The sequence below is a fragment of the Danio aesculapii genome, chromosome 24, assembly GCF_903798145.1.
Source record: "Danio aesculapii chromosome 24, fDanAes4.1, whole genome shotgun sequence".
NCBI lineage: Eukaryota > Metazoa > Chordata > Actinopteri > Cypriniformes > Danionidae > Danio > Danio aesculapii.
The window spans coordinates 34,096,743-34,123,183 of NC_079458.1; the positions used below are offsets into that span (position 1 = coordinate 34,096,743).

The 26,441-nt window shown below is 36.2% G+C and overlaps 1 protein-coding gene across 1 annotated transcript; it reads left to right on the forward strand.

Annotated features, from left to right (window-relative positions):
- The first annotated feature begins 915 nt into the window (after positions 1-915).
- LOC130218436 (receptor-type tyrosine-protein phosphatase H) lies at positions 916-25,470 on the forward strand. Its single transcript, XM_056450630.1, has 18 exons — positions 916-1,123; positions 3,590-3,863; positions 6,623-6,874; positions 9,262-9,513; positions 11,892-12,158; positions 12,562-12,828; positions 14,085-14,318; positions 14,413-14,679; positions 15,045-15,132; positions 15,252-15,299; positions 18,219-18,300; positions 18,390-18,480; positions 18,942-19,015; positions 19,224-19,361; positions 20,622-20,744; positions 23,433-23,593; positions 23,725-23,860; positions 25,159-25,470. The coding sequence occupies exons 1-18, from the start codon at positions 1,070-1,072 to the stop codon at positions 25,273-25,275; spliced, it is 2,925 nt and encodes a 974-aa protein (XP_056306605.1). The 5' UTR covers positions 916-1,069; the 3' UTR covers positions 25,276-25,470.
- The last annotated feature ends 971 nt before the right edge of the window (positions 25,471-26,441 follow it).

A 26,441-nucleotide genomic window follows, 5' to 3' on the forward strand; every position in this document is an offset into this window, starting at 1 on the left:
CGTAAAACATGTGCTGGATAAGTTGGCGGTTTATTCCTCGGTGGCGACCCCTGATTAATAAAGGTACTAAGCCGAAAAGAAAATGAATGAGCAAATGGAAGACTTATAATAGGCCTATGTAACCCTCCAAAATTGTTTCACAGCACACTCACTAAAAAGCTATATATACTGTATATATATATATATATATATATATATATATATATATATATATATATATATATATATATATATATATATATATATATATATATGCACTCCTCTGCCACCTAGATTATTAGATTACTCCCAGGATATGTTGACAAGAGTATAGATGGATATTCCAAATTATACAGTATATACAGTTGAAGTCAGAATTATTAGCTTTCATTTCAGCTTGAATAAAGGCAGTTTTTGAATTTTAAAAAACATTTTAAGGTCAAAATTATTAGCCCCTTTAAGCAATTTTTTTTTCTCGATAGTCTACAGAACAAACCATCATTATACAATAATCTGCCTAATTACCCTATCCTGCCTAGTTAACCTAATTAACCTAGTTAAGCCTTTAAATGTCACTTTAAGATGTATAGAAGTGTCTTGAAAAATATCTAGTCAAATATTATGTACTGTCATCATAGCAAATATAAAATAAATCAGTTATTAGAAATGAGTTACTAAACTATTATGTTTAGAAATGTGTTGAAAAAATCTTCTCTCCGTTAAACAGAAATTGGAAAGAAAAATTAACAGGGGGGCTAATAATTCAGGGGGGCTAATAATTCTGATTTCAACTGTAGTTGTTGAGCTCTCACTTGTCCTCTTCTTCAGATTCCACAGTTTTTATTGTTTTATTGCAGAGCACATTTAACGTCTGAATAAAATCAAACTACGCAGGTTTTAGAGATATCATGACACACCCAACTCCACCATTTATAAAAAGTCTGTACTATTATCTGTTAATACCACAGTAAAGGGAAGAACAAAAGGGGTTGTTTGTCAGAGCTCGACTGTAATGACAAGTTACTCTGATTAAAGACAGTTTTTGAATGCAGGTGTTAAATAGGACATTACAGTGTGACGTGTGTTGATCATGGAACAGGTTTTGGTTTTGGCTTTTGCATTGCTGTGTGTGCTTTCTGCATCGGTAAGTCTTACTCTATATACAACTGGAATTTTACAAAAGTGGGTTGCGGAAAGATTTGAGGGTCTAGTTCATTTTCAATCAGAGAAATGCAGTAACTGGTAAAAAAGGAAGGTTTCACTGGTGGCGAGAACACGGGAGGTATACGGTGCTGTCATGCACACAAAGTCCTGCGTCTTTCATGAATGTTTCACTTCAGGGCATACAAAATTCTGAATCAGCATACTGGTTGTAAATTACAGTTTAACAGGAATATCATGCTATTCCTTTTACAGAAAAAAATACATTTTTATTATTTGTTAAAAAATGTAATGTCACATGAGAAAAATATACTTATACAACACTTCATTAAAGAGATTTTTTTTTAAATGACCAGCAGGCATTATTTTTAAACAACTGTGGTGGCTCAAATCATCACACTAAATTTACAGTATCAACAAAAGTAGTTTGGGACTGCTATTTAATGTTTAGTCATCGGTTTTAATTATATTCCTTCAATTTGCGTGTATACCAAGTTAAGTGTTATGGAATGTATATACATTTTTACACAGTTGAAGGTAAAATTATTAGCCCTTTAAAATATTTCCTAAGTGTTTTAAATCAACACATTTAAAAACGAATAAGTTTTAAAATAGCACATTTTCTATAACTCATTTATTTTGTGTTTTGCCATGATGACAGCATACACTATGTTCCACTTATTTTACTAGATATTTAATTAAAGTGTGTCCATATATTTGTTAAATCTACAGTTTTCTTACTGCTGTCGCCTGATGTTATTATACAAAATATAATACTTTCATTCTTTCATTTTCTTTTCGGCTTAGTCCCTTTATTAATCAGGGGTCGCCACAGTGGAGTGAACAGCCAACAAAATATAATAATTAAATGAAAAGAGCTGGCTTAACGTTAGACTTAGCAGTTTTGAACTTTGTATTTTATACAAGCTGTCAGATTTCGATCACGCAGTATTTCCTTGTTTGTTGTGTCAACAGCTTTCTTATCAATTCTGTATGGTTTTTTTTTTAGAAATACTTACGGTAACCTGTTTAAGACAATCATTTACTAGACCAACAATCATAAATTGTTTCAGTGGAAAATAGATGGATGGTTGTTAATGCAGGACAAATTTCTGAATGAAAAAATTATTTATTCTGAAGTATATTTGACTATTTTACTGTCATGCCACTGCTTGAATTTGTGCATTATAAAGCTCACCACCATTTACCTGGCTTTTCTATATGAGTTTACTATTTCAGTTTGCATCTCCTGCAATTAATCAAAAAAAATTTAATAAAAACATCCAGCTGTATTATTATTATTACAGTACGGTAAGTATTATTATGACACTTTCCAAAGTTTCAATAGCTAACAGTATGTTACATTAACTAACAAAGAAAAAAAACATTTGAGCAATTCCAGCATTATGGATGTGACATTTGCAGTAAAATTTAGAAACAAATATTCACAGAGAAAGTATTTGTTACCATTATATTGAAACTATACAATTATATTGTTCATATTTTCCAAAACAACTAACTACAGAGTTATAGGATCAGAAAAATATCAATCTGTAAACATGTTTTAGATTTTAAATGAAGAAAATAAACATGCGTTATGGATGTGATGCAAAAAAGTCTGTGAGTTTACAGTATACAACATACTTAAGGGAATGAAATTGCACAGCCCGAAAGAAACAATCTGAATCAAAAGGATAAGAGTTGGCTCACTATAGAACAAACATGATTGATTTTATTATACTTTACATTTTTGCATCTATAAGGAAAAAGCTTCGTTATGGATGTGACATCTCTTCGTTATGGATGTGACAGATGTGAAATTGCCACTTGTGTGACTTTGATAAATCAAATAAAATAGTTTAAAAAGGTTGACAGAGACATTTTTGAGTATATTTAGAGTACTATAAAATACATGCCTACAATAAAAACTAGAAAGGGTTTCACTATTTTGGTGAAAATCAAATTTTTTTCATAGTAATGTTGACATTTGCATGGAATTGCTGATTTATTTATATTTGTTGTTATTGTTCGTTTCAACCGTTACAATTTAAGTTGTATTGAAGTTTGTTACGTTACTTTTTAATGATAGAGGGGGAACGAAAAGGAAAACATTAGGCCAGTTGTATTTATTGTTGCCATTTATAATATATGAGGAACAAAAAGACACGGAAGTGCTATTTAATGTTTCATGTGCTATTAAGTTTAGAAATGTGTTGAAAAAATCTTCCCTCCGTTAAACAGAAATAAACAGGGGGGATAATAATTTATGGGGGCTAATAATTCTGACTTCAACTGTATATTTTTATGCATGTTGTCTGCTGTATAAGATATATTAAAACAATAACAATAATAATAATAATAATAATTAATGTGTGAATAAATAAATTTATTGTTTTGGAGTCAATCATACATTATTTCTTTATTTAATGAATGCTATTTCTTTCCCCAGGGACAAACAACTCCACCTAATGTTAACGATGTCAGGATAACTCATCGAACAGAGACTGAATTAACATTTCAGTGGGATATAGCTGGCGGCAGTAGCAGTTACAATTATATACTGCAGAGAGATGGGATTGACAGTGAAGTAATCACTGCTGGCACTGGCAATCAAGTAACTTATACAGTCTCAGGTCTGTCTTCTGGGACTAAATACAACTGGATACTCTTCACTGTGTTTGGGGAGCAATGGAGCCCAGGATTTCCGTTCTCTGCCGCAACTGGTAAGTAATTCAAGTTACAATCATTACATTAGTCCAAAAAAAAGAAAGACATATATACAGTTGAAGTCAGAATTATTAGCCCACCTTTGAATTTTTTTTTTTCTTTTTTAAATATTTCCCAAATGATGTTTAACAGAGCAAAGAAATTTTCAAAGTATGTCTGATAATATTTTTTCTTCTGAAGAAAATCTTATTTGTTTTATTTCGACTAGCATGAAAGCAGTTTTAATTTTTTAAAAACCATTTTAGGGACAAAATTATTAGCCCCTTTGAGCTATTTTTTTTTCGACTGTCTACATAACAAATCAACATTATGCAATAATTTGGCTAATTACCCTAACCTGCCTAGTTAACCTAATTAACCTAGTTAAGCCTTTAAATGTCACTTTAAGCTGTATAGAAAAATATCTAGTAAAATATTATTTACTGTCATCATGGCAAAGATAAAATAAATTAGTTATTAGAAATGAGTTAAAAAAAAATCTTCTCTCCGTTAAACAGAAATTGGGGAAAAAATTAACGGGGGCTAATAATTCTTACTTCAACTGTATATATATATATATATATATATATATATATATATATATATATATATATATATATATATATATATATATATATATATATATATATATATGTAGTCAAAATTATGAGTCCTAAAAATTTTTATTATTTTTCAAATATGTCCTAAGTGGTGTTTAACAGACCAAGGCAATTTGTATTTTGCACAGTGTTAAAAGCAGTTGAAATTAACTATTAAACAATTTTAAGGTCACTATTAATAGCCCCGTTAAGAAATACATATATACAGTATTTATGTATAATTTATAAATTATGTACTGTCATTGTGACAAAAACATGAGAGTCATTAAATTAGAAAGGCAAAAAAATGCTATAAGAAATCAGTAATTATAACTATTGTTTTAAAATATGTTGAAAAAAATCCTTAAAATATCCTTTATAGAGCACTTGGGAAATATCTTTTAAAAGAATTACATTTTCACAGGAGGGCTACTAATTTTGACTTCAACTGTATATTTATAAACGTAGATCAACTGAAAACGTTTTAATTCTGCTCATGTTAAAATTGAAATAATTTTAAAAAGTTGTAAAAGCAACTCCATATTGATTCAGGATTTAGACAAGTTTTGGTTCAGCATTTTTAGCAGAAGTCTTTTCAAAAACAATCTTTCTTTTTGTGGAGACAAGGCCACGTTGGTCTTTTAAAAGGAAGGTCAGGTTGATGCTGAGTTTGCCTGCTGTCACTCTTTCTGTCAGATGTAGGTCGACATTCTGCACATGAACACGCAAATGACGTATCATATGCGTGAACAGGGTGCACAAATAGATAAATCTACACTTGTTAACAGACAGTTTGGACAACCTATCATAATTTTCGACCCAAAATTTTTAATTGGATGAATATTTTTCAGTCTTATCCCTTATGCAGAATATATAAATACATTTAGATCATTTACTTTAATCATTACTACAGTATCAAGATATGAAGAGACTTTCAGCCAGCACAACAAAAACATGTTTCTGAAGAAAATCACCTACTGCACCTTGAAGAGAGACTTTAATAGTTTGTGTTTTTATAATTTGATTGGATTCTGTGGATGTCTTTGTAGCTTCAGGACCATCTGAATCAGGGGCCTTTTTATGCTGGAGTCATGTACTGTATTGTGAGACCAGGTGTTTCTGCTTGTTCTAGGAGTTTCGCCAATTCTTTAATGTAAATATTGAAAAGTGACAGTGGACAGTATAGTCTTACACTATGCCCTTGAGTGAAAAGTACTGTTCGTTTATTTCCAATTATAATTGATTGTTTGAATACATTGTTTTAATAATGTTGAATATTTTACCACCATTACCTGATTCTAGAAGCAGAACTTCATGCCAAATTGAATATAATGTTTCTGAAAATCTACAAAGCAAGCAAATATTTTGTTTTGGTTGATGTATTTGTCAATCAGAGTTTGAAGGGTGAAAGTATGGTCTGATGTTCTGTAATTTGGCAGAAGGCCAATTTGACTTTTGCGGAGGCTATAGTTCATTGTAAGGAAACATAGGAGTCTGTTGTTGGGAATGCTCCTGAACAGCTTCCCCAGATTACTGCTCATAAAATGACAAAGTAAAATTAAATCAACAACAGAAATGTACACCAACTCCCTAACTAAACGTAAACAAGTGTAAACGGGTTTTAGAAATAAAAGGCACCCACCTCCCTACAGCTTCCAAACACAAAGTTAGTTTCAAAGGCAGAGTTTAAGCAGCTTCAAAAGCATTAACAACAGATTTTAACTTTTAACAAGCTAAGCACAACAGCGACAGTAATCTTTCACCAGAACAATATAAGATAAGATAATATAAGATAAACCACACTCTGGAAGCAAGCGTCAATGTGGCTTTCAACTGGCAGGCTTTTAAGCTTGCCAGGCAACGATTAATCACCTTTTCTCCTCTACACCTAGTTGAGAACCAGGTAACAGAAAGAGAGCAGAAGAGAGGGAGAAAAGAAACCATACAATACATTCAAAACACCATGGAATGTAACATCAGGAAATGACGAACTCCCAGAACCCAATTGAAGAGTTTCATTATAGCCAATTGGAATTTGTGATTTATGTTTTTAATCTTTTAATTTCATTAAGGATACTGTCTGGTCCACTTGCCCCCTCTCTCTTTTTTTCTCTCTCTCTCTTAATATGTATATAAAACAGAAACTGAATGTCTCTTTCTGTGTTTTTCCTCTTCAGTTCCACCCAATGTTCAAGGTGTTTCAGTCATTGATCAGACTGAGACTACGATAACATTACAGTGGAATAAAGACAAAGCTGAATATTCTTATGAGCTGAGATATGAGGATAAAGTGGAAACTCCTCCATCTCCTCAATCTACAGTGGAGTATACTGTCACATCTCTGTCTCCTGGGACTAAATATACATTTACACTCTACACTGTGTTTGAAGGTCTGAAGAGCAGTGGATTCAGCTTCTCTGCTGTTACTGGTGAGTCTCAATAAATCATTCCTCTTCTTTTTTCTTCATCTCAACCCCATTTTCAGAAACTAATGGAAACAAATGCAGATAGATCATTTTTAATTATGATTTCATCACATGTTGTAAATTATTATGGGATATATCTTTGGTATATGTTAAAATGTTCGTCAGTTAGTGCTTTAGTTAAATTAATGGTACATCAATAATAGGTAACTATGTACAGTGCATCCGGAGAGTATTCATAGCGCTCCACTTTTCCAAATTATTTTATGTTACAGCCTTATTCCAAACTGGATTAAATTCATTTATTTTTTCTCAAAATTCTACACACAATACCCCATAATGACAATGTGAAAAAAGATTTCATATTTCATTCAGACGGAAGCCACTTACATTCCGCTGTCGCCACTGGCTTACATGGTTCGGGATCTGTAGAGCTGCGCATCGTTGGATTTGCTCTTCAGTGTTTGGACTCTCAGTAGTTATTTTTAAATCACACTGAACTAAGCTAAACTGAACTGAACTTAAACACTGAAAACTGAACTACACTGTTCCAATTTACTATGACCTTTTATGTGAAGCTGCTTTGACGCAATCTACATTGTAAAAGCGCTATACAAATAAAGGTGAATTGAATTGAATTGAATAGAATTGAATTGAATTGAATTGAATTGAATTGAATTGAATTGAATTGAATTGAATTGAATTGAATTGAATTGAATTGAATTGAATTGAACTCCTTAGTAAAGGGAACTTGGCAACCTGCCTGGAATTTGACAAAAGGCATCCGAAGGACTCTCAGACCATAAGAAACAAAATTCTCTGGTCTGATGAGACTAAATTTGAACTCTTTGGAGTGAATGCCAGGCATTACGTTTGTAGAAAAGCAGGCAACGCTCATCACCAGGCTAATACCATCCCTACAGTGAACTGGAAGACTAGTCAGGATAGAGGGAAAGATAAATGCAGCAATGTACAGAGACATCCTGAATGAAAACCTGCTTCAGAGTTCTCTTGACCTTAGACTGGGGCGGCGGTTCATCTTCCAGCAGGACAATGACCCAAAGCACACCGCTAAAATGTCAAGTGGCTTCACAACAACTCGGTGAATGTCCTTGATTGGCCCAGCTAGAGCCCAGACCTAAATCCTATTGAAGATCTCTGGAGAGATCTGAAAATAGCTGTACAGCGTGGCGTCCCGTCCAACCTGATAGACCTTGAGAGGTACTGCAAAGAGGAATGGGCAAAAGTTCCCAAAGACAGATGTGCCAAGCTTGTGGCATCATATTCAAAAAGACTTGAGGCTGTAATTGCTGCTAAAGATGCATCAACAAAGTATTGAGCAAAGACTGGGAATACTGATGTACATGTGATTTTTCAGGCTTTTATTTGTAATAAATTTGCAACAATTTCCAAAAAGTCTTTTTTCACATTGTCATTATGGGGTATTGTGTGTAGAATTTTGAGGAAATAAATGAATTTTGGAATATGGCTGTAACATAAAATGTGAAAAAAAGTGAAGCGCTATGAATACTTTCCGGATGCACTGTATGCATCAGCGTATACTGTCAGCGTGATGTATAAACAGTAGTAACACTTCAGCTATTAACTAATAAAGAAACATGAACTAGTCAGAATGTAATATCAAATCTTGGTTGAGTTTCTTATTACATATGTAATTGACAATTAATGAATGAGGTTGACAATTAAGAACTACAGTATTTATTATGTCCAATGTAAAAGTCAAACCACGATAAATAAATTTACTAGATAAATAGGCTTTACTGTATGTTTCAGACAGAAATTATGAACCATAAAATAATAACAATAAAAACTAAATAATTATTTGCTAAAACTTACCTTTAGCTAAACGCTCTTCAGTGTTAGACCATTATTTTCGTGTATATAGCTGTTTACTTACTATAGTACTAATAGATATGCCATTATTGTAATACTATTCACTAATCATGCATTACTTTTTGCATAGTTACTTTTTAATGGACAGTTATTGTAAAGTGTTGCTATATTCAGTGTAGCACAAAGACTTCTTTTCCGACTCCAAAATTGTATTTTTCTAAACCACATGGGGGAAAAGGATTTTGTTCAAAAGTTGGATTAACAAATATGTTATTAAAACATACAGGCAAATAAGGTATTTATCTCTCTGCTTTTGTAAATCTGCTGTTTCTATGCTGCAATAAGCATGAAACTGACCTCAAATATGCATGCATGTGATATTTTCTCCTTTACATGGATTTGAAAATATCATAGACTTCTGATGCTATAAATAATGTTGTAATATTTTGTTAATAAAGCTGAATGGCTGAATTGATACAGACAGGTGAATAGTAAAAGAATTTTGGAAAATGTAACATTTCTGTCTCTTTCTTTTTCAGTTCCTCCTGATATTACAGGTTTTATGATCATTGGTCGAAATGAGACCGCTCTAACATTTCAATGGACAAAAGACAAAGAAGAATACACTTATGAGCTGAAGGATAGTGATGTTGAAACTCATACATCCTTTACTGATACTACAGTGGTGTGTGTCATCACATCTTTGTCTCCTGGAAGTGAATACTTTTCTACACTCTATACTGTGTTTGAAGGAGTGAAAAGCCATGGATACAGATTCACTGATGTAACTGGTGAGTCAGTACATACTGTAAGTAATGCCAGGCTTATGTGATTCTTTGTGTTCAGCAAATTAGATTTGGCGTTTCTGTGTGGAGTTTGCACATTCTCTCCATGTTTGCATGGGTTTCCTCCGGGTGCTCCGGTTTCCCCCATAGACCAAAGACGATGAACTAAATTGGCCACAGTGTGTGGGTGTGTGTGTGAACATGAGAGTGTGTGTTTCCCAGTACTGGGTTGCGCCTTGTAAAGGCATCCACTGGGTAAATCATATGCCGCAATAGTTGGTGGTTCATTCTTCTGTGGCGACCCCCCTTATAAATAAGTGACTAAGCCGAAAGAAAATGAATGCATGAATGTACTTTTAAATGTTGTTATTAGGACTGACCACCTAAAATGTACTGTCCTAAGTGACAGCTTTTGTGCCTTTATTTTTATGAGAGTGTATTAAGAATGGCTGCACGGTGGCGCAGTGGGTAGCATGATCACCTCACAGCAAAAAGGTCGCTGGTTCGAGCCTCGGCTGGGTCAGTTGGCGTTTCTTTGTGAAGTTTGCATGTTCTCCCTATGTTGGCATGGGTTTCCTTCTGGTGCTCTGCTTTCCCCCACAAGTCAAAAACATGTGGTATAGGTGAATTGGGTAAGCTAAATTGTCCGTAGTGTATGAGTGTGTGTGGATGTTTCCCAGTGATGGGTTGCAGCTGGAAGGGCATCCGCTGTGTGAAACAAATGCTGGATAAGTTGGTGGTTCATTCCGCTGTGGCGACCTCAGATTAATAAAGGGACTAAGCCGAAAAGAAAATGAATGAATGTATTAATAATATTGACTTACTGTTTTAAAATACAATTCTGATCTGAGAAAAGTACCAAAGTGACTGAGAAAAACTGTATTATCAGTTATGTTTCAATAAACATAATACAATATTACAACATTGGTTATATTGTTACAAAAACAGATTTGGTCATGCTTAAATAAAAAACTGAGAATAAACATAAATTATAAATCATAAATCTCAATGGTGACTCTTTACCAAATCTCACATAAACTACAGATTCACTGCTAAGATTCAAATTGATCAAATTCAGATCTTTTCTGTGAACACTTCACTGCACAAAAAATAATAACTGACTGGATGGATGGATGGATGGATGGATGGATGGATGGATGGATGGATGGATGGATGGATGGATGGATGGATGGATGGATGGATAGATAGATAGATAGATAGATAGATAGATAGATAGATAGATAGATAGATAGATAGATAGATAGATAGATAGATAGATAGATAGATAGATAGATGTCTGGAATCATTGTTCCGTACATAATCCTACAGCTCATGATCTAGGAGGCATGATCATAACCTATTCGGCTTACATTCTTTAATGCTATGAGTTAATGTCCCTTCGTCTCTTCAGGGTGGATCCTCATTATGCATATGAGTGTCCCAGAGACAAAGGAAATCTCCCGCTCAAACTTTGCCATGAAACTATTGATCAGTAGAGAATGGGTGCGACTTGACCAGTAGTTAAAACCCATCTACTCTCAAAATCGGAGCAGAAAGGTCTTCGCAAAATGTCTCCGCAGACCGCGTTTCTGTACCCACGTGACTCGCCCGAGTCCACGTTTCTTATTTTCTGGAAAATTAAAGTTTTAGTTTTAAGTTTGCGTCTCGCGTATCTTCCGATCTGCGTCGCAAGCTCCACGCATCAAGATAGGACTTCTTAAAAGACCCCATCTTCCACGCATAAGATAAACTCCCACAACGAGAGACAGACCTACTAAATTCAGGTATTTAGTCGTGGGTTTAAGGCTGTGCCCCTTTATCAAAAAGGTGTTTTTATAATCCTGGTGGTCCTTAATAGTTGTGTGGAACTGAGTTAGATTTGCCATTCTTTTATCTAAACCCTTTTTTTATTCTCACTTTCTTTCTTTTCTATGTTTTTGTTGTTATGTTTTGTAAGTTTGTTTGTTATATTATGTTAGACTTGTCAATAAATCATACTTTAAAACCACGTTGGATTGTAACAGAAAAAGTCACTTTAACGATAGACCCTTGCTACATGCTTATTAAGTTTACTAAAACTTCTAAAATACTCATCTACTTCACAAGAAGTAGCTATAATTCCCTTTCTAAATCAATTAATAATTACAGAGTCCGCTCAGATTTTGTTAAATTAACTTAATTCTGAATATTCATAATTAATAATAACTTATTATTGATCATTAATATTCATAAACTGAGCTAATTTTGCTACAGACTATTACATCTTTTATGCCTCGCAATGCCCTAATCATTTGTAAGTCCCTTTGGACAGAAGCATTTCCTAAATGACTTACTGTAAATATAAATGTAGATGACAGACTCTGTGTTTTATGTGTTTGTTTCAGTGCCATCTAATGTTGAAAGTGTGTCTGTGGTGGAGGTCAATGACACTTACGTGATCTTACAGTGGAATGCTGTGCCTAATGAACAAAACAACAAATACGACTATGTTCTTAAATATGGTGATGTTGAGGAATCTGTTGATTTTGCAGTGGGGAATGTGGTAAAGCATCGTGTTTCAGGCTTGATTCCTGAAACAAAATACAGCTTCACTCTGTACACAGTGTTTTATTCTCAGAGAAGCACTGGATTCAACTTTTATGTTTTCACATGTAAGTAGCTCTAAATTTTCATATTCTCTTCTTTCTCTTTTTTGGAATTTAAAAATAATGAGCCATATGGCAGGGTTGAGCAAAAAAAAGTCAGAATGTAACAATTACCATGCATTTAAATTACTAATACACAGACAGTTAAACTGAGGAAAAACAGATTATATGTTACAATTTAGTTTAGGTTATATTACATTTTGGTTATTTTATTCAGATTCAAGATTTAAAAATAAAAATATAAATACAAGAGCTGATCTGACAGCAGTTTAGCCCTGCTACACATCTCTCAATATAAAAATGTATCCTGCAGTATTTACTATTTATACTATTCATTCATTAATTCATTTACTTTTCGGCTTTGACCCTTTATTAAAATGACTAATTCTTGCTGAATCTTTCTTGACAGCTTTATCTAGCATAACTGAAGTCAGAGTCACTCGATCACTCACAGAGTTGACTGTCGAATGGAATAAATTCAACAAAAGCAATGTCTACAACTACACTTTGCTCATAAGTGATGGGGCAGAGATAGACTTCATTGGATCTGCTGTCGTGGGGGATGTGATGACATATAAACACTCATCACTCACACCAGGGACTGTATACAGTTTTACTCTCCTTACTGTTGTGGATAATGTCAGAGATCCTGGATTCAGATTCAAGAGCATCACCAGTAAGTTTACACTGATTTAAAAAGCTAAATAGTTTAAATTAAGTTTTGACAGCATGCTACAGTATGACTGCTATGTTATTAAATATGTTTTTCGTTTCTTTACAAGCAAATGGCACTAATCTGCCTCCCCAAAGTGGATATTAATGAGTATTCCAACTAGAAATACTGCATTAATAAAAAAATATATATTTTTTATTAATTGATATGTTTATATTATTATATATATAGATATTTTTATTTTTTTTATGGACAGAATTACAAGGCGCAGCCTTGGGTTGGAGGGGGTCCAGTTCGAGGACCACAGGATTTCATCTCTGTTATTCGCAGACGATGTTGTTCTGTTGGCTTCATCGAACATAGACCTTCAGCATGCACTGGGGCAGTTTGCTGCCAAGTGTGACGCGGCTGGGATGAGAATCAGCACCTCCAAGTCTGAGACCATGGTGCTCCACTGGAAAAAGGTGGTTTGCCATCTCCAGGTTGGAGGAAAGTCCTTACCCCAGGGGGAGGAGTTTAAGTATCTCAGGGTTTTGTTCACAAGTGAGGGAAGGATGGAACGTGAGATTGACAGGCGGATTGGTGCAGCGGCAGCAGTAATGTGGTCGATGTACCAGTCTGTAGGGGTAAAGAAGAAGCTGAGCCAAAAGGCAACACTCTCGATTTACCGATCAATTTACGTTCCTACTCTCACCTATGGTCTTGAGCTTTGGGTCATGACCGAAAGGACAAGATCTCAGATGCAAGCGGCCGAAATGAGTTTACTTCGAAGGGTGGCAGGGCGCACTCTTATGGATAGGGTGAGGAGCTCTGACACCCGGGACGCCTACCTAGGGAGGTGTTCCAGGTTTGTCCCATTGGGAGGAGGCCTTGGGGAAGACCCAGGACACGCTGGAGGGACTATGTCTCTTGGCTGGCCTGGGAACACCTCGGGATCCCCCTGGAGGAGCTGGAGGAGCTGGAGGAAGCGTCTGGGGACAGGGAAGTCTGGGGTTGTCTCCTAAGACTGCTGCCCCCACAACCCGGCCCCGGAAAAGCGGCAGAAAATGAATGAATGATTGTATTTTTAGCATATTTAGCAGAAGATATTCTGTAATCGTATGTGAAAATAAGAAATCTAGAGTAAAACCATACAATCAAAGTTAACACCAAGACTACACACAGACCAGGATTAAAACTTAAATCGTGAACAGGTTCTTTATTTACCACCAGACTCTAACATTTAAATTAATGTTCATTAATTCTTGTGTTTTCTGCAGCTCTTGACTGTGCATCCTTTAGCTGGGCAGTCAGCTCCTCATCAATAGTTGCTGATGTGTACGGTTGCACATATGTCACGGCTCAAAGCAGCAGCGGGAGTGGTAAAAATGCTTCTATAGAGGGAGACAAGGTGAATCTGCAAGACCTGTATCCTGGAGAAAGCTACACTGTTTCACTGTTTTATAACTTGGAGTCGGAGATGCTCACACAGTGCTCACAACGCCTGACATTAGGTGAGCTTAATTCTCTGTTTTGGACCGTGGCACTTGTCAGCTGAAATTCGTATTTCTTTCTCTCTGCTTCTGATTTACTTTCAAACTCCTGTAGTTCCAAATAGTGTATCTCATCTTCACTGCAAATATTATTCTGGAGGATATGGTCTGGCTGTCATTTGGGAACATCCAACTGGAATTGTGGATGTGGTGGAGGTGGATGTTAATGGAAAAAGTTTCAACCATTCGAATAGTTCAGAAGAACCAACTCAGCAGCTGGTAACAGGCCTACAAGCTGCTGAGTGGTACAAAGTTACAGCAACATCAATTTCTGGAGCCAGGAGGAATGAAATGACAATCCACTGCCAAACTGATCCAGCAGGTAAGATTCTTAAGTTTTAAAACTCCTGGTTGAGTAAACCAGTTCAATACATATCTTAATGTTGTAATTGTCCTGCAATATTCCTTCAAACATTTGTTATTTAAGCCACAATATATTAAAGGCTTAGTTCACACAAACATCTAAAGTTTGTATTTAATCACTCACCCCGTGTGTGTGTGTGTGTGAAGGAGTGTGTATAGGTGTTTCCCAGTGTTGGGTTATGGCTGGAAGGGCATCCGCTGTGTAAACCATATACTGGATAAGTTGGCAGTTCATTGCGCTGTGGCAACCCCTGATTAATAAAGAGACTAAGTCGAAAAGAAAATGACTGAATGAATGGACATGTTTGTTCATGTGTTCTGCAGGAGTTATAGCTGGTGTACTGGTGTTTTTCTTGTTGGTCATCATTATTTGTGCTGGAGTCTTTGTATGGATCCGCTATGGTTCAGCCAAGTATGCTATTTATTTTGTATTTTTAATGTATAGGATTATGTTTATTGAATTAAATATATTTTAAAAACTATATTATTTGTTTTATTTAATGTCTTTTTCTCATAATGTCTCATCTATAGAAGATCACACCAACCTGTGGAGTCAAAAGTGTCTAAAACATACAACAAGTATGTATGACTATTCTACTGTAAATGTTGGAAAATACATTATTCATCCCAAATTGTAAATTTTGTCATTAAGCTGCGGTCACACTAGACTGTTCTCCCCATAGACTTCCATTCATACGCATGCAAATGCATCAGACTGGAACTTTTCGCCATTCACTGTGTTGCAAAGCTCAAGCTTGGTGAACTTTGACCTGCAAAATTGCATCAATTGACTGCGTGAGACCAATTGAGGATCAAAACATGACCTCTCTGGACAGAAATGTAAAATATGGACCAATCGCTCGCTTTTTTAAATGTCTAATCATCTTGTTTAATCCCACTCCTTTTCGCAGCACCATACTACAGAATTTTGCAAGCTCAAAATTTAGTGTGGCCGCAGCTTTATTTACTCTTAATCATTGCATTCCAAACTAATATTCATGGGTGAAACACAGGTGAACCTAATAGACACTAACAAACAGCAGGGAAAAAACTAAAGAATCACATTACAAAACCAGGCGCATGAAACACAAGACATGGGAAATATCTAAGTGTGATATTATCCCCTCCAGGAATGCGCATCCTAGCACCTACAAAAAACATATACAGAAGGGAGGGCAGGGTGGGTGGCCAGGGAGGAGGAACTGGAGGGAGGAACCAGGGGGGAAGCTGGAGAACAAAGAGGAAAGGAGGTATCCAGGGAGGAACCAGGAGGGAAGCTGGGGAACCAAGAGGAAAGGAGGTGGCCAGGGAGGAACCAGGAAGAAAGCTGGGGAATGAAGAAGAAAGGAGGTGGCCAGGGAGGAACCAGGAGGGAAGCTGGAGAACGAAAATAAAGGTGGCCAGGGAGAAACCAGGAGGGAAGCTGGAGAACGAAAAGAAAGGGATGTGGCCAGGGAGAAACCAGGAGGGAAGCTGGAGAACAAAGAGGAAAGGAGGTGGCCAGGGAGAAACCAGGAGGGAAGCTGGGAAACGAAGAAGAAAGGAGGTGACCAGGGAGGAGTAGATGGAAAGACAAACCAGAAAGGAAGCTAGAGCAGGAGTGAGATGACCCAGGATGCAACCAGGAGGACAGCTTAAGGTAGAGTTGAGGGAGGGAGGAGTCATGGAGGAGAAGTGGCCGACAACTCCAGGAGGCCAACCAAGGGAAACGCTGCTGATGTCAGTGGAGCCCACGAATGAGACAGCGAGCTGCAGGGCAAGAGTGATGCTGAGATCCTGGAGGGCCATGGTGGAACTAATGGGTCACCCTCCCGAGGCGGAGACATGGATCCAGATGCCCGCAGTGGAGCCAAAGCGACAGAGGACAAAGGTGGAGCTGGAGGACAAGAAGAGCTCAACGCAGCCGGGAGGACTGAGTAACGAGGCACACCTTGAGGAGTGGAGACCAGAGGTGAAGGAAGGGCAACAACTGACCAAGGCAGAGCTGGAGGGACGAGGAAGCTTGGCAGAGCTGATCGGATGACAGTCTATGGTGAAGACAAGAGAGAAGTGAGCCAGTGCAGAGCTGTATGCTGCGTTCTCACCAGACGTGGATAAAGCATGAAGCGTGAGGGATTTACATGTTAAGTCAATGCAAAGACGCAAATAGACGTCCTTTGGTGCATTTCGCACGAATGTGGAAGTGTGAATGACGCATTTCGTGCAAATCACTCGAGTTGGAAAATCTGAACACGCATGCCACCTTATCCAATCTTGAGCTTGCTCTTGTATGGGAATGATTATGACATAGGGCCTGTTGTTGGTGTCCCAAGGAGAAATCCTCTTGCCGACACTGGACAACAGCTCATTAAACTGGGCTCAGCTCAGTCTAAATCATCCAGATATAGTTTCTGGAGGAGTTGATAAAGTCACAGAATTCTGTGCACCTCTAAAAGGATCTAGTGACCTCAGACAGAGCCGAATGAATTTACAGTGTTATTCAGCCTTCCTTAAGGACATAAAATACAGCTGCTACCTTAATGAAATCCATGTTAGCCATTTAGCAACAAAGCTAGAGTGACCGGGCAGACAGAAGCCCTGCCCATGACACAAATCCACGTCTGTTGTGAAATGAATTTGACAAACGAATGAAGCGAGTAAACTCAAAAAGTTCACGTGTCTATTTACGCACAAATAGCATTAGGGTTTGAGAGCCGAGGAGGAGCTCAGAGGCTGGAAGCAAGGACGAAGGGGTGGAATCAACCATATGACATTATTGGCAGGCAGACCCTCAGAGAAACCTCCCCACATGGAGCCTGAGGGTGAGCTGGGGGGCTGCATGACTGCAGCATTGCTGGAGATGACTGACTTGCTGCAAGATTGGGTGGAATGCTATTCATGACTCTGGAGTCTATGCAGTCTGGGGACAGCAAGGATAGGGGAATGTCATTCTGTCTGGAAACAGCAGATCTAGAAAAGAGTCTTTGGTGTCTGGGAACTGCAGGGATTACATCATAGCTCTCCAGAAGTCTATGAGCAGCATCTTGGTCCTCTTGATGGCGATGGCTCAGACATTGTGGGTGGCTCTCAGTCGTCTGCAGTGGGCTCTAGCAAGCACTCCTTGTTGTCGGGCAATGTTAGTCTGGTCTCTGAGTCGGGAGTTACATTGACGAGGAAGTTGCCTCGAGGACCATTTTTGGGTGACAGTGCTCTGCAGGCAGTGTTGGTGTTGTAGAACCCGCAGAGCACGTCATCCAGATAGCTTGGTGATTGTTTGCTATAACCAGTAACAGTCTGGTATGATCCTCTAGGCTCTGTTCCCCCTGCTCCAGAAGGAGAAGAAGTTTAGGTCTAAGATACACATTATATCATATATCAGGCAGTGAAGATCATTGATTTTTTAGGTATTTTGTTAATGATGTTGTCATTAAGCTATTTTGAAGTGTACAGTAAGTGTTTATGTGTTGTTTTTTAGAGACTTAATAATAAAAATAATTGTGAAATTCTCTCATTTTTCAGAACAATTGCCTCGGATAAATTTCCTGAACATTTTCAAAACATGAGTCGTGATGACAACAGAGATTTCAGTGCTGAATATGAGGTGAAGTTCACTCAAAATGAAATAGAATTGTATTTTTTAGCATCTTAAGTGTTTATAGAGGATGATTTTACTGAATATGTTTTTAACAGGACTTGGGTTCAGTGGGTGTAAATCAGTCTAGTGTTGCGGCTGGACTCCCTGAAAACAAGGACAAAAATCGAGTCTCCAATGTTTTACCATGTGAGTATTTACTCCATATATATAGACAAAAAGTAAATGAGTCTTCACTTCCTTCCACTAGAGTAAAGTGAAGCCAACACATCCACATTTGATGCAAATAATGCAATTTGAAGTCATGCTGTATGGATAATGAGTTGAAGTTGCGGTATCAAAGTCCAAACTCTCCAAAATCTTTATGCCTCATACCATTTTTATAGCTTCAACAGCTAAATACCTAATGAGCACTTGTGAATTTCACAAATTTCACTGTATGTGTATATATATATATATATATATATATATATATATATATATATATATATATATATATATATATATATACATATATCACCACCAGAGGGCGACTGAAATCTTTAGATTTTAGGACATGCGAGTCTGTTTTGTTTACAATCACACAATATTACAGTATTACAGTATTACAATTGTCCTAAAAGGTCATTTATCCTTCCCTCTCTTTTTAGACAACACCTCTAGAGTGCATCTTACCATAAATAAAGCGGGTGATTCTGATTACATCAATGCTAACTACATGCCTGTAAGTTGTATAATATAAACTACATAATATCAGTTGATTATTTATTATTATTATTTTACGATATTTGCAGTTGGAAATATCCAAATATGCAAGTTCATTTCCATGTTATTTTATGCTACCAATTATTTTCCTTTCCGAACCAACTGACGAATCACTATCCATCTTTGGGAACTTTAATCTTTGTTTATGATGCTTATGTGTGTGGCAGGGATATGGAAATGTAAGCAGACAGTATATAGCAGCTCAAGGTCCACTGCCGTCCACTGTCAATGACTTCTGGAGAATGGTCTGGGAGCAAAAGTCATCGGCCATTGTCATGTTAACCAGCTGTACTGAGGATGGAATGGTAAGGCAATGTTATGAGTATTACACAGCTTGCATATTGCAGTGATACATTGTGTAGTTTTTCATTTATTAAACAATCTAGTCCAAAGATATGTCAAGGAGGACCCAAAGGCAGAATAGACAGGAGAACAAAAGGTTTATTTACAGGAGGTAAGTAGAGAGTAGAGAGCACAAGGAACAGGTGAACATAATTAGACAAACAAGTACTAAACAAGGGGGCGAGGCATAGGAAAACAAGGAGGCGGTACAAGGGGAGCACATGGCCAACACAACACAAGAGACAACCATGTGCTTATACACAAAACAAACAAAGAGACATTTAACACAGACAGGAGTGACAGGACTGTGAGGGCTGGATCCTGACAAGATATGCACATAAGTATTTATCTTTTATCTTGTGCGTTTATTTAGACCACACATGCCCCTTTTTTGTCACTGGTCTTACTGTTTTGGCAATATTAAAGGTTTTATTGAAATATTATTTCTTTTTTCAGCACATGTTTTCAGAGTTACGGAAAAATTATAATAATGCACAGATAAATAGATTATGCTTTATTTTTTTTTTTAAATCAGGTTTGTTTAAAGTGTGATCTAGTGAAGTTAGTTAATTTGCACAACCATTTTACAATATGTTTGCTGTAAGGTATGATTTTTATTTTAAAATAAAACATTTATTTACAGGGTACACCAGTGACAAGTCCAAGGGACCACTAGTTATATTTTTATTAATACTAATTATATTTTTATATTGTTTTTTTATTCAGTATTGGTTTGTGTCAATTACATGGTATGTTTGATAGTTTAGAATAAATTTTAAGATAACCCTGTTTTTGACCTCAGAAAGAAAGCACTTTCTCTCCGTACATTGCTGCGGGTACAAGCAGATTTGTGGTGCTTGGAGATCTATGTAATTAAACAAAAAACAATTATTGTCATATTATTAATTGTCACATTGTCACAATTTGTAATTGTTCAAATAACAATGTTTATAACGAAAAATATATCGAAATTGTAAACCTAAAATGTAATTTTTCGGTTAAATCTAGAAACAGAAAACTGGACATTTCCGCATGCTTGAAGCAGTTTTATGCTACATTTATGTTCATTATGTTTTATTCAGTTATCATAAATAAAGATGTGGTGTGTAAGATAATTTGTGTAATAACACAGTTTATCATATTTATCATAATTTATCATAAACATGTTTGCCATAACAGTTATTTTCAGCTTTTTCGTTCTTTTTCTTACTTAACTTCTTCAGGTCAAGTGTGAACAGTACTGGCCGCTGGACAACACACCGTTTCTCTACGGAAATCTGCTTGTCGCTGTGAAATCAGTGAATAAATCTGATAGTTGGACTTTGCGGGAATTTCATGTGAAAAATGTAAGCTATATCCAGTTGTAATTTTGTTTACATAAAACAGTATAGAAAAAAATATCCAAAAATATCCAATAAACAGAAGATTGTTATTTATTTTGCTGATTTACATTATCCTAAAAGTTGCAAAGAATGTTGAAAATTCCTATTTTAGTAGTGACACAGACTATGTTTCAATATGTTGTGCATTTTATTAGATTATCCGTGGTGACGTGTGGAATGCTGTTTCTGGGTCTAAGCCGCTACTGTTGAATTGAGAATATATTCATTTATGTCAACTTTTTAATCCTATCACTCATTAAAGTGAATTTTATATAAAATCATGGTGTACACGACAGCCTCTGGACATGCTGCATCACAAATACCAAAATCTTAACAATTTATAAAAAAATGTATCACTTTCTGGCCATCAGATATTAGGCCTGGATATATTTATCGATTGTGATTTTTGAAAGTATTACATTGCTTTGTAAACGTTTACAACCATACAGTTTGATAGAGCGCTTTTTTTGGACATAATAAATATATATATATATATATATATATATATATATATATATATTATAAATAAACTTTTATTTAGAAAAGAAGAAATGTACAATATAAATCAAGAAGTAATCTGTAGGAGACTGGAATACAAGTACAAACAATTACAAAGTTATAAGAACAAATAAGTAACAATAAGTAATAGAAAGAGAAAAAAAGAGAATAAAATCAAGAAAGGGGAAGTAAAAAATTAAATAAAAAAACACAGAAAGCATTAAAGACTAACTTACTGGAAGCATATTTTCATAAGTTTCTTTTAACTTGCAGAATTTTTTTGTTGTTCGATAAACGTATAGCTTTAAGCATGGAATCAATTTCAATTAATTGATAGAGCACTTGGACCCGGAAACCGCTTCGTGTGACGTCACACTTCACATAATTTCACATATTTCTTACACGTTTATTTACATGTTTGCATTACGGAGTGCAGGAGAGAGACGGGCTGCACTGGTAAGCAGTATCCCCATAATATTAAAATAATATTTAAATTAGATTAAAATTAATTAAAATAAATGATCAACAAACTAATGTTTTGACAGCCTTTACAAGTGAAGGCATTATCTACAATATGAATTCCCAATTCCCAACGAATAATGCCTCCGACACTGCCTGTAGTCCCATTTAGCAACTTGATAGCAACCGTCTTATTAAAGAAGCGTAACCGATTTAAAAATCAAGAGTTTGATGTAGCTAATGTGTTTTATGTCGTAGAATAAAACGTAAAAGTATCTTGAGTTTGTGTTAGCCACGGATCTTATTTAAGCGATTGAACCGAAATCCCATTCAAAAAACCCATTGACTTTGGGACGAGGAAACCAGAACTGCTAAAATGCTAACTCGCTTCCGGGTTTTTGCATACAAATTGACGTCATAGTTCCTCCACTCTATTATGAACACCAAACAGGATGTATTAACTGTCAGTCAGAAATTGGGCAAGGGCTCCCTCTGCTGACTGGATGAGTGATTACCAGTCCTGTTTGTTACACTAGCCAGTGCTCAGCAAACAGTAGTTGGTTATTGTTTGAGTGTTCACTGGAGCATCTGAAAGTTGCGTCAAACTCATATACATCTACTCATAGACGGCTTTCAACACTTCATGTATGCAAGCTCATTAAAGGGGTGCTCCACTGCATGTGCGCATTGACCGTTGATGCTAAATGAATACACTATGAAGCTGCATCAAGTACATTTCTGTATATGATCACATGTCTATCACATACATTTCTGCTGTGTGCGTGAACACAAAGACCAATCAGAAGAGTTTTTTAAAGTCCACTCAACAGCGCTCGAATAAAAAGGCGGAAAATGCTACTCACTTTTTTCATTAATGACTAAAACTGAAGTCTGTAGTCTGTTATCCTGCTTTTTGAGTTAGAAGATGAGGTACCATAAAAGTTTAAGCCAAATTGTTTCTGAAACATCAGCAACATCCCCAACACCATGCAGCTGTATTAAAAGAGATGTCCATGTGTTTGTTTTTTATTGCCTACACCATGACCTAACTACACGTGACGTTTTCTTGTTAAAAGGTGTTTTTGTCCTAACCATCTGCAACAACGATTCTTAAAATATCTATTTCCGAAACTGTTTCTATATTCGTGACATCGCAGCAGAACAACAGCATATAAGACAATAATAGCTATGTTTCCATCCGAAAATGCGAATTAACTTTATGCGCAAAACTGGATTATCGCATAAAAGACATGCGAATAAATTTTTTGAAACTTGACCCATGCTTCATCATGAAAGTCCAACAGTGTAACTAACTCTTTATGAATAAAATAGTCTTAGATCACCTCTTTAATTAAAGTAAAAAAGAAAAAATAATCCTTCGGTATTGGATCTGCAGAGCTGTAGGGCTTAAACACAGAAAGAAATAGCACAACCTTTGACTACTATACTCATATAATCTAGTGTCCTGGGAAAATATTTTAAATATTAAACATTTTCGTTATCTCTGACCTTGACTATGATTGGGTTTTTGTTCACAGAAAGGACAGTTCCCACAAATGTGTCAATTTTAGGAGTTTAGATCAATTTATTTACTAATATTTATTTATTTGATTATTGTTTTTACATACCTAATAACATTTTTACATATCTGCCAGGGAACCTAATGGAATCAATCTTTTTTTGTGTGGTTAATAGAAAATGACCTCTGATACGCGAATAGTGCATCACTTCCACTTCACAGCATGGCCAGATCATGGTGTCCCTTGTGGCACAGAAGATTTAATCCAGTTCAGAGAACTTATTCGACAGCACATAGAGAGCCCCTTCTCTGCAGGACCAACAGTTGTACACTGCAGGTGATCCTAAAACACAACATTAATAATGACACTCACACTGATTCACAGAAATCAACAGAAGGAGCATTAAAATCAACCCGTAGAGCTGAAGTGAAATGTTTATTCCTTTTGTTATATTCTCTATAATGTAGTGCTGGAGTCGGCCAGACAGGTACACTGATCGCACTGGACGTCCTGCTGCAGCAGCTGAACAGAGAGAAGGCAGTGGGTGTTGCAGCGTTTGTTAAGGAAATGAGACTCAGCCGGCCACTTATGGTGGAAACTGAGGTAGGATGATAAAAGCCATTTGTGACCCTGATTAAGTTGCACAGGTAAACTTGTGGGAATAGCCAGAAAATACACTGTATGGGTCAAAATTATTTGTTTAGTAAATTCCCCTTCGTAAATATATCAAAACTGAATATTAGATAAGTAATTGCTGGGCGACACGGTGGATCAGTGGTTTGCACTGTCGCCTCACAGCAAGAAGGTCGCTGGTTCGAGTCCCGGAGGCATTTCTGTTGAGTTTGCATGTTCTCCCCGTGTTCGCGTGAGTTTCCCCCGGGTGCTTCGGTTTCCCCCACAGTCCAAAGACATGCTTTGTAGGTGAATTGAATAAACTAGATTGGCCGTAGTGTATGAGTGTGTGTGTGAGAATGAGTGTGTATGGGTGTTTTCCAGTTCTAGATTGTTGGCTGGAAGGGCATCCGCCGCATAAAACATTTGCTGGAAGAGTTGGTGGTTCATTACGTTGTGGCGACCTCTGAAATATAGACTAAACCGAAGGAAAATAAATGAATGAATGCATTGCTGACAACTTAATTTGAACACCTTTTAAGATGATTTTCTCAATATTTAGACTTTTTGAAACCTCAGATTCCAGATATTCAAATAGTTGAACTTTGGCCTAATATGTCCTGTCCTAATTAACCATACATCAATGAAAAAAAATCTCAATCAAGGGATAACAAAGGATGAAAAAAACGTCAGGGTGGCATGTTTCGCTGACTGTAATTTTTGTCACAAAGATCAGTAAATTTTGCTACAGAATACTAATACTTTTAAAAGCTTATGATGTTTGTTTGTATTTTTAAAATTATCTTTTCAGCACTCAAATCACAATTTTAAAGTAAAAAATGTGAGCTATAAATTCTGACTTTAAGAGAAATAAAGTCTGATTTATGAGAGCGCCTGTTAAAACTTATTTCCAACTTTTATATTAAGAGTAACGGCTCTCATATAAAATAACTGCTACATTTAGTTGGCAACTTTTATTCATCCTTTTATTCACTTTTATTCATCCTGTATCCAGTCCTTCAGCACATTCAGTAATGTTACTGTAACTTCTACAACTAAGTTTTGAGGACTGACTGAAGGATCTAGAATTCATAGCAAAATACAAAACAACTAGTGCTGCAGACGCTTTAAGTTTGCTTCCTTGGTTTTCAAATATCTGTTTTGTATTTTAGTACTGGTCAGGATGTATTTTTGTGGTTATGATTATAATGGGCATTATAAATAATTAACACACTGCAGATATGTTTTACTCTTTTTAACTTTATTATGCTTCTCATCTTTTCTTACAGTCTCAGTATGTGTTCCTGCACCAGTGCATCCTGGACTCTTTGCCTCCACAGTCAGAACCCATTTATGAAAACACTGACACAATCTATGTCAATGAAATGGCTTTAAAAAGAATTTAAAGGTGCAATTCACACATGAAATTTTTTAAATAAAAAAGATTTTTTTTTTTTTTGTCAATATAACTCAGAAATACCAAGTTCAGATAATCTTCAAGCCATCACAGTCCTATAATTTCAGCATGTTTTTCAACACTTAGTAATACATATTTTCCAATTTGTTGTCCAGTGGTCTCTTTCCTAAAAATAAACACTAAAATCATGGACGATGCAAACACTTAAATGCTGATTTTATTATCAATAAAGGAAATAGTATGTTGAGCCTGAACTATTAAATACTACGAGTTAAAATCAAATTTCCAGTCGTTATACAGTATCTGTATTACATCTTGATATAAGGGCGACGCAGTGGCGCAGTAGGTAGTGCTGTCACCTCACAGCAAGAAGGTCGCTGGTTCGAGTCTCAGCTGGGTCAGTTGGCATTTCTGTGTGGAGTTTGCATGTTCTATCTGCGTTCGAGAGGGTTTCCTCCGGGTGCTCTGGTTTCCCCCACAGTCCAAAGACATGCGGTACAGGTGAATTGGGTAGGCTAAAATTGTCAGTAGTGTATGAGTGTGTGTGGATGTTTCCCAGAGATGGGTTGCAGCTGGAAGGGCATCGGCTGCATAAAACATATGCTGGATAAGTTGGCGGTTCATTCCGCTGTGGCGACCCCGGATTAATAAAGGGACTAAGCTGAAAAGAAAATGAATGAATGAATATCTTGATATAATATTTTAGCTTGATAAGGTTTATGAATCATTTCACTGAGCTGTATTTAGTGCTGCTTATTTTCCACATTTTAATAATGACAACATTTAGACAAGAATAAAAAAGAGACGGTCTAATTAAACTCTGCTAAACTGTGAACATATATATAAATATTACAATTTTTTTATTTTATTAACTTTTTTTAGATTATATGCTGTGTTCATACAAGATGCCTCTTGCGCGAATAAATCTCACTATGTGTGTGTAAATAGACGCATGAACTTTTTGAGTTTACTCACGTCATTCGTACGTGAACTTTAAAAACAGACGCAGATTGGCGTCATAGACGAGGCTCCTGTCTGCCTGGTGACTCTACTTTTGTTGCTAAATGGCTAACATTTATTTTATTGAGAGAGTAGCTGTGCTTTAGGAAGGCTGAACAACAGAGTCCACCAAATCCTTTCTGAGGTGCACCCAGT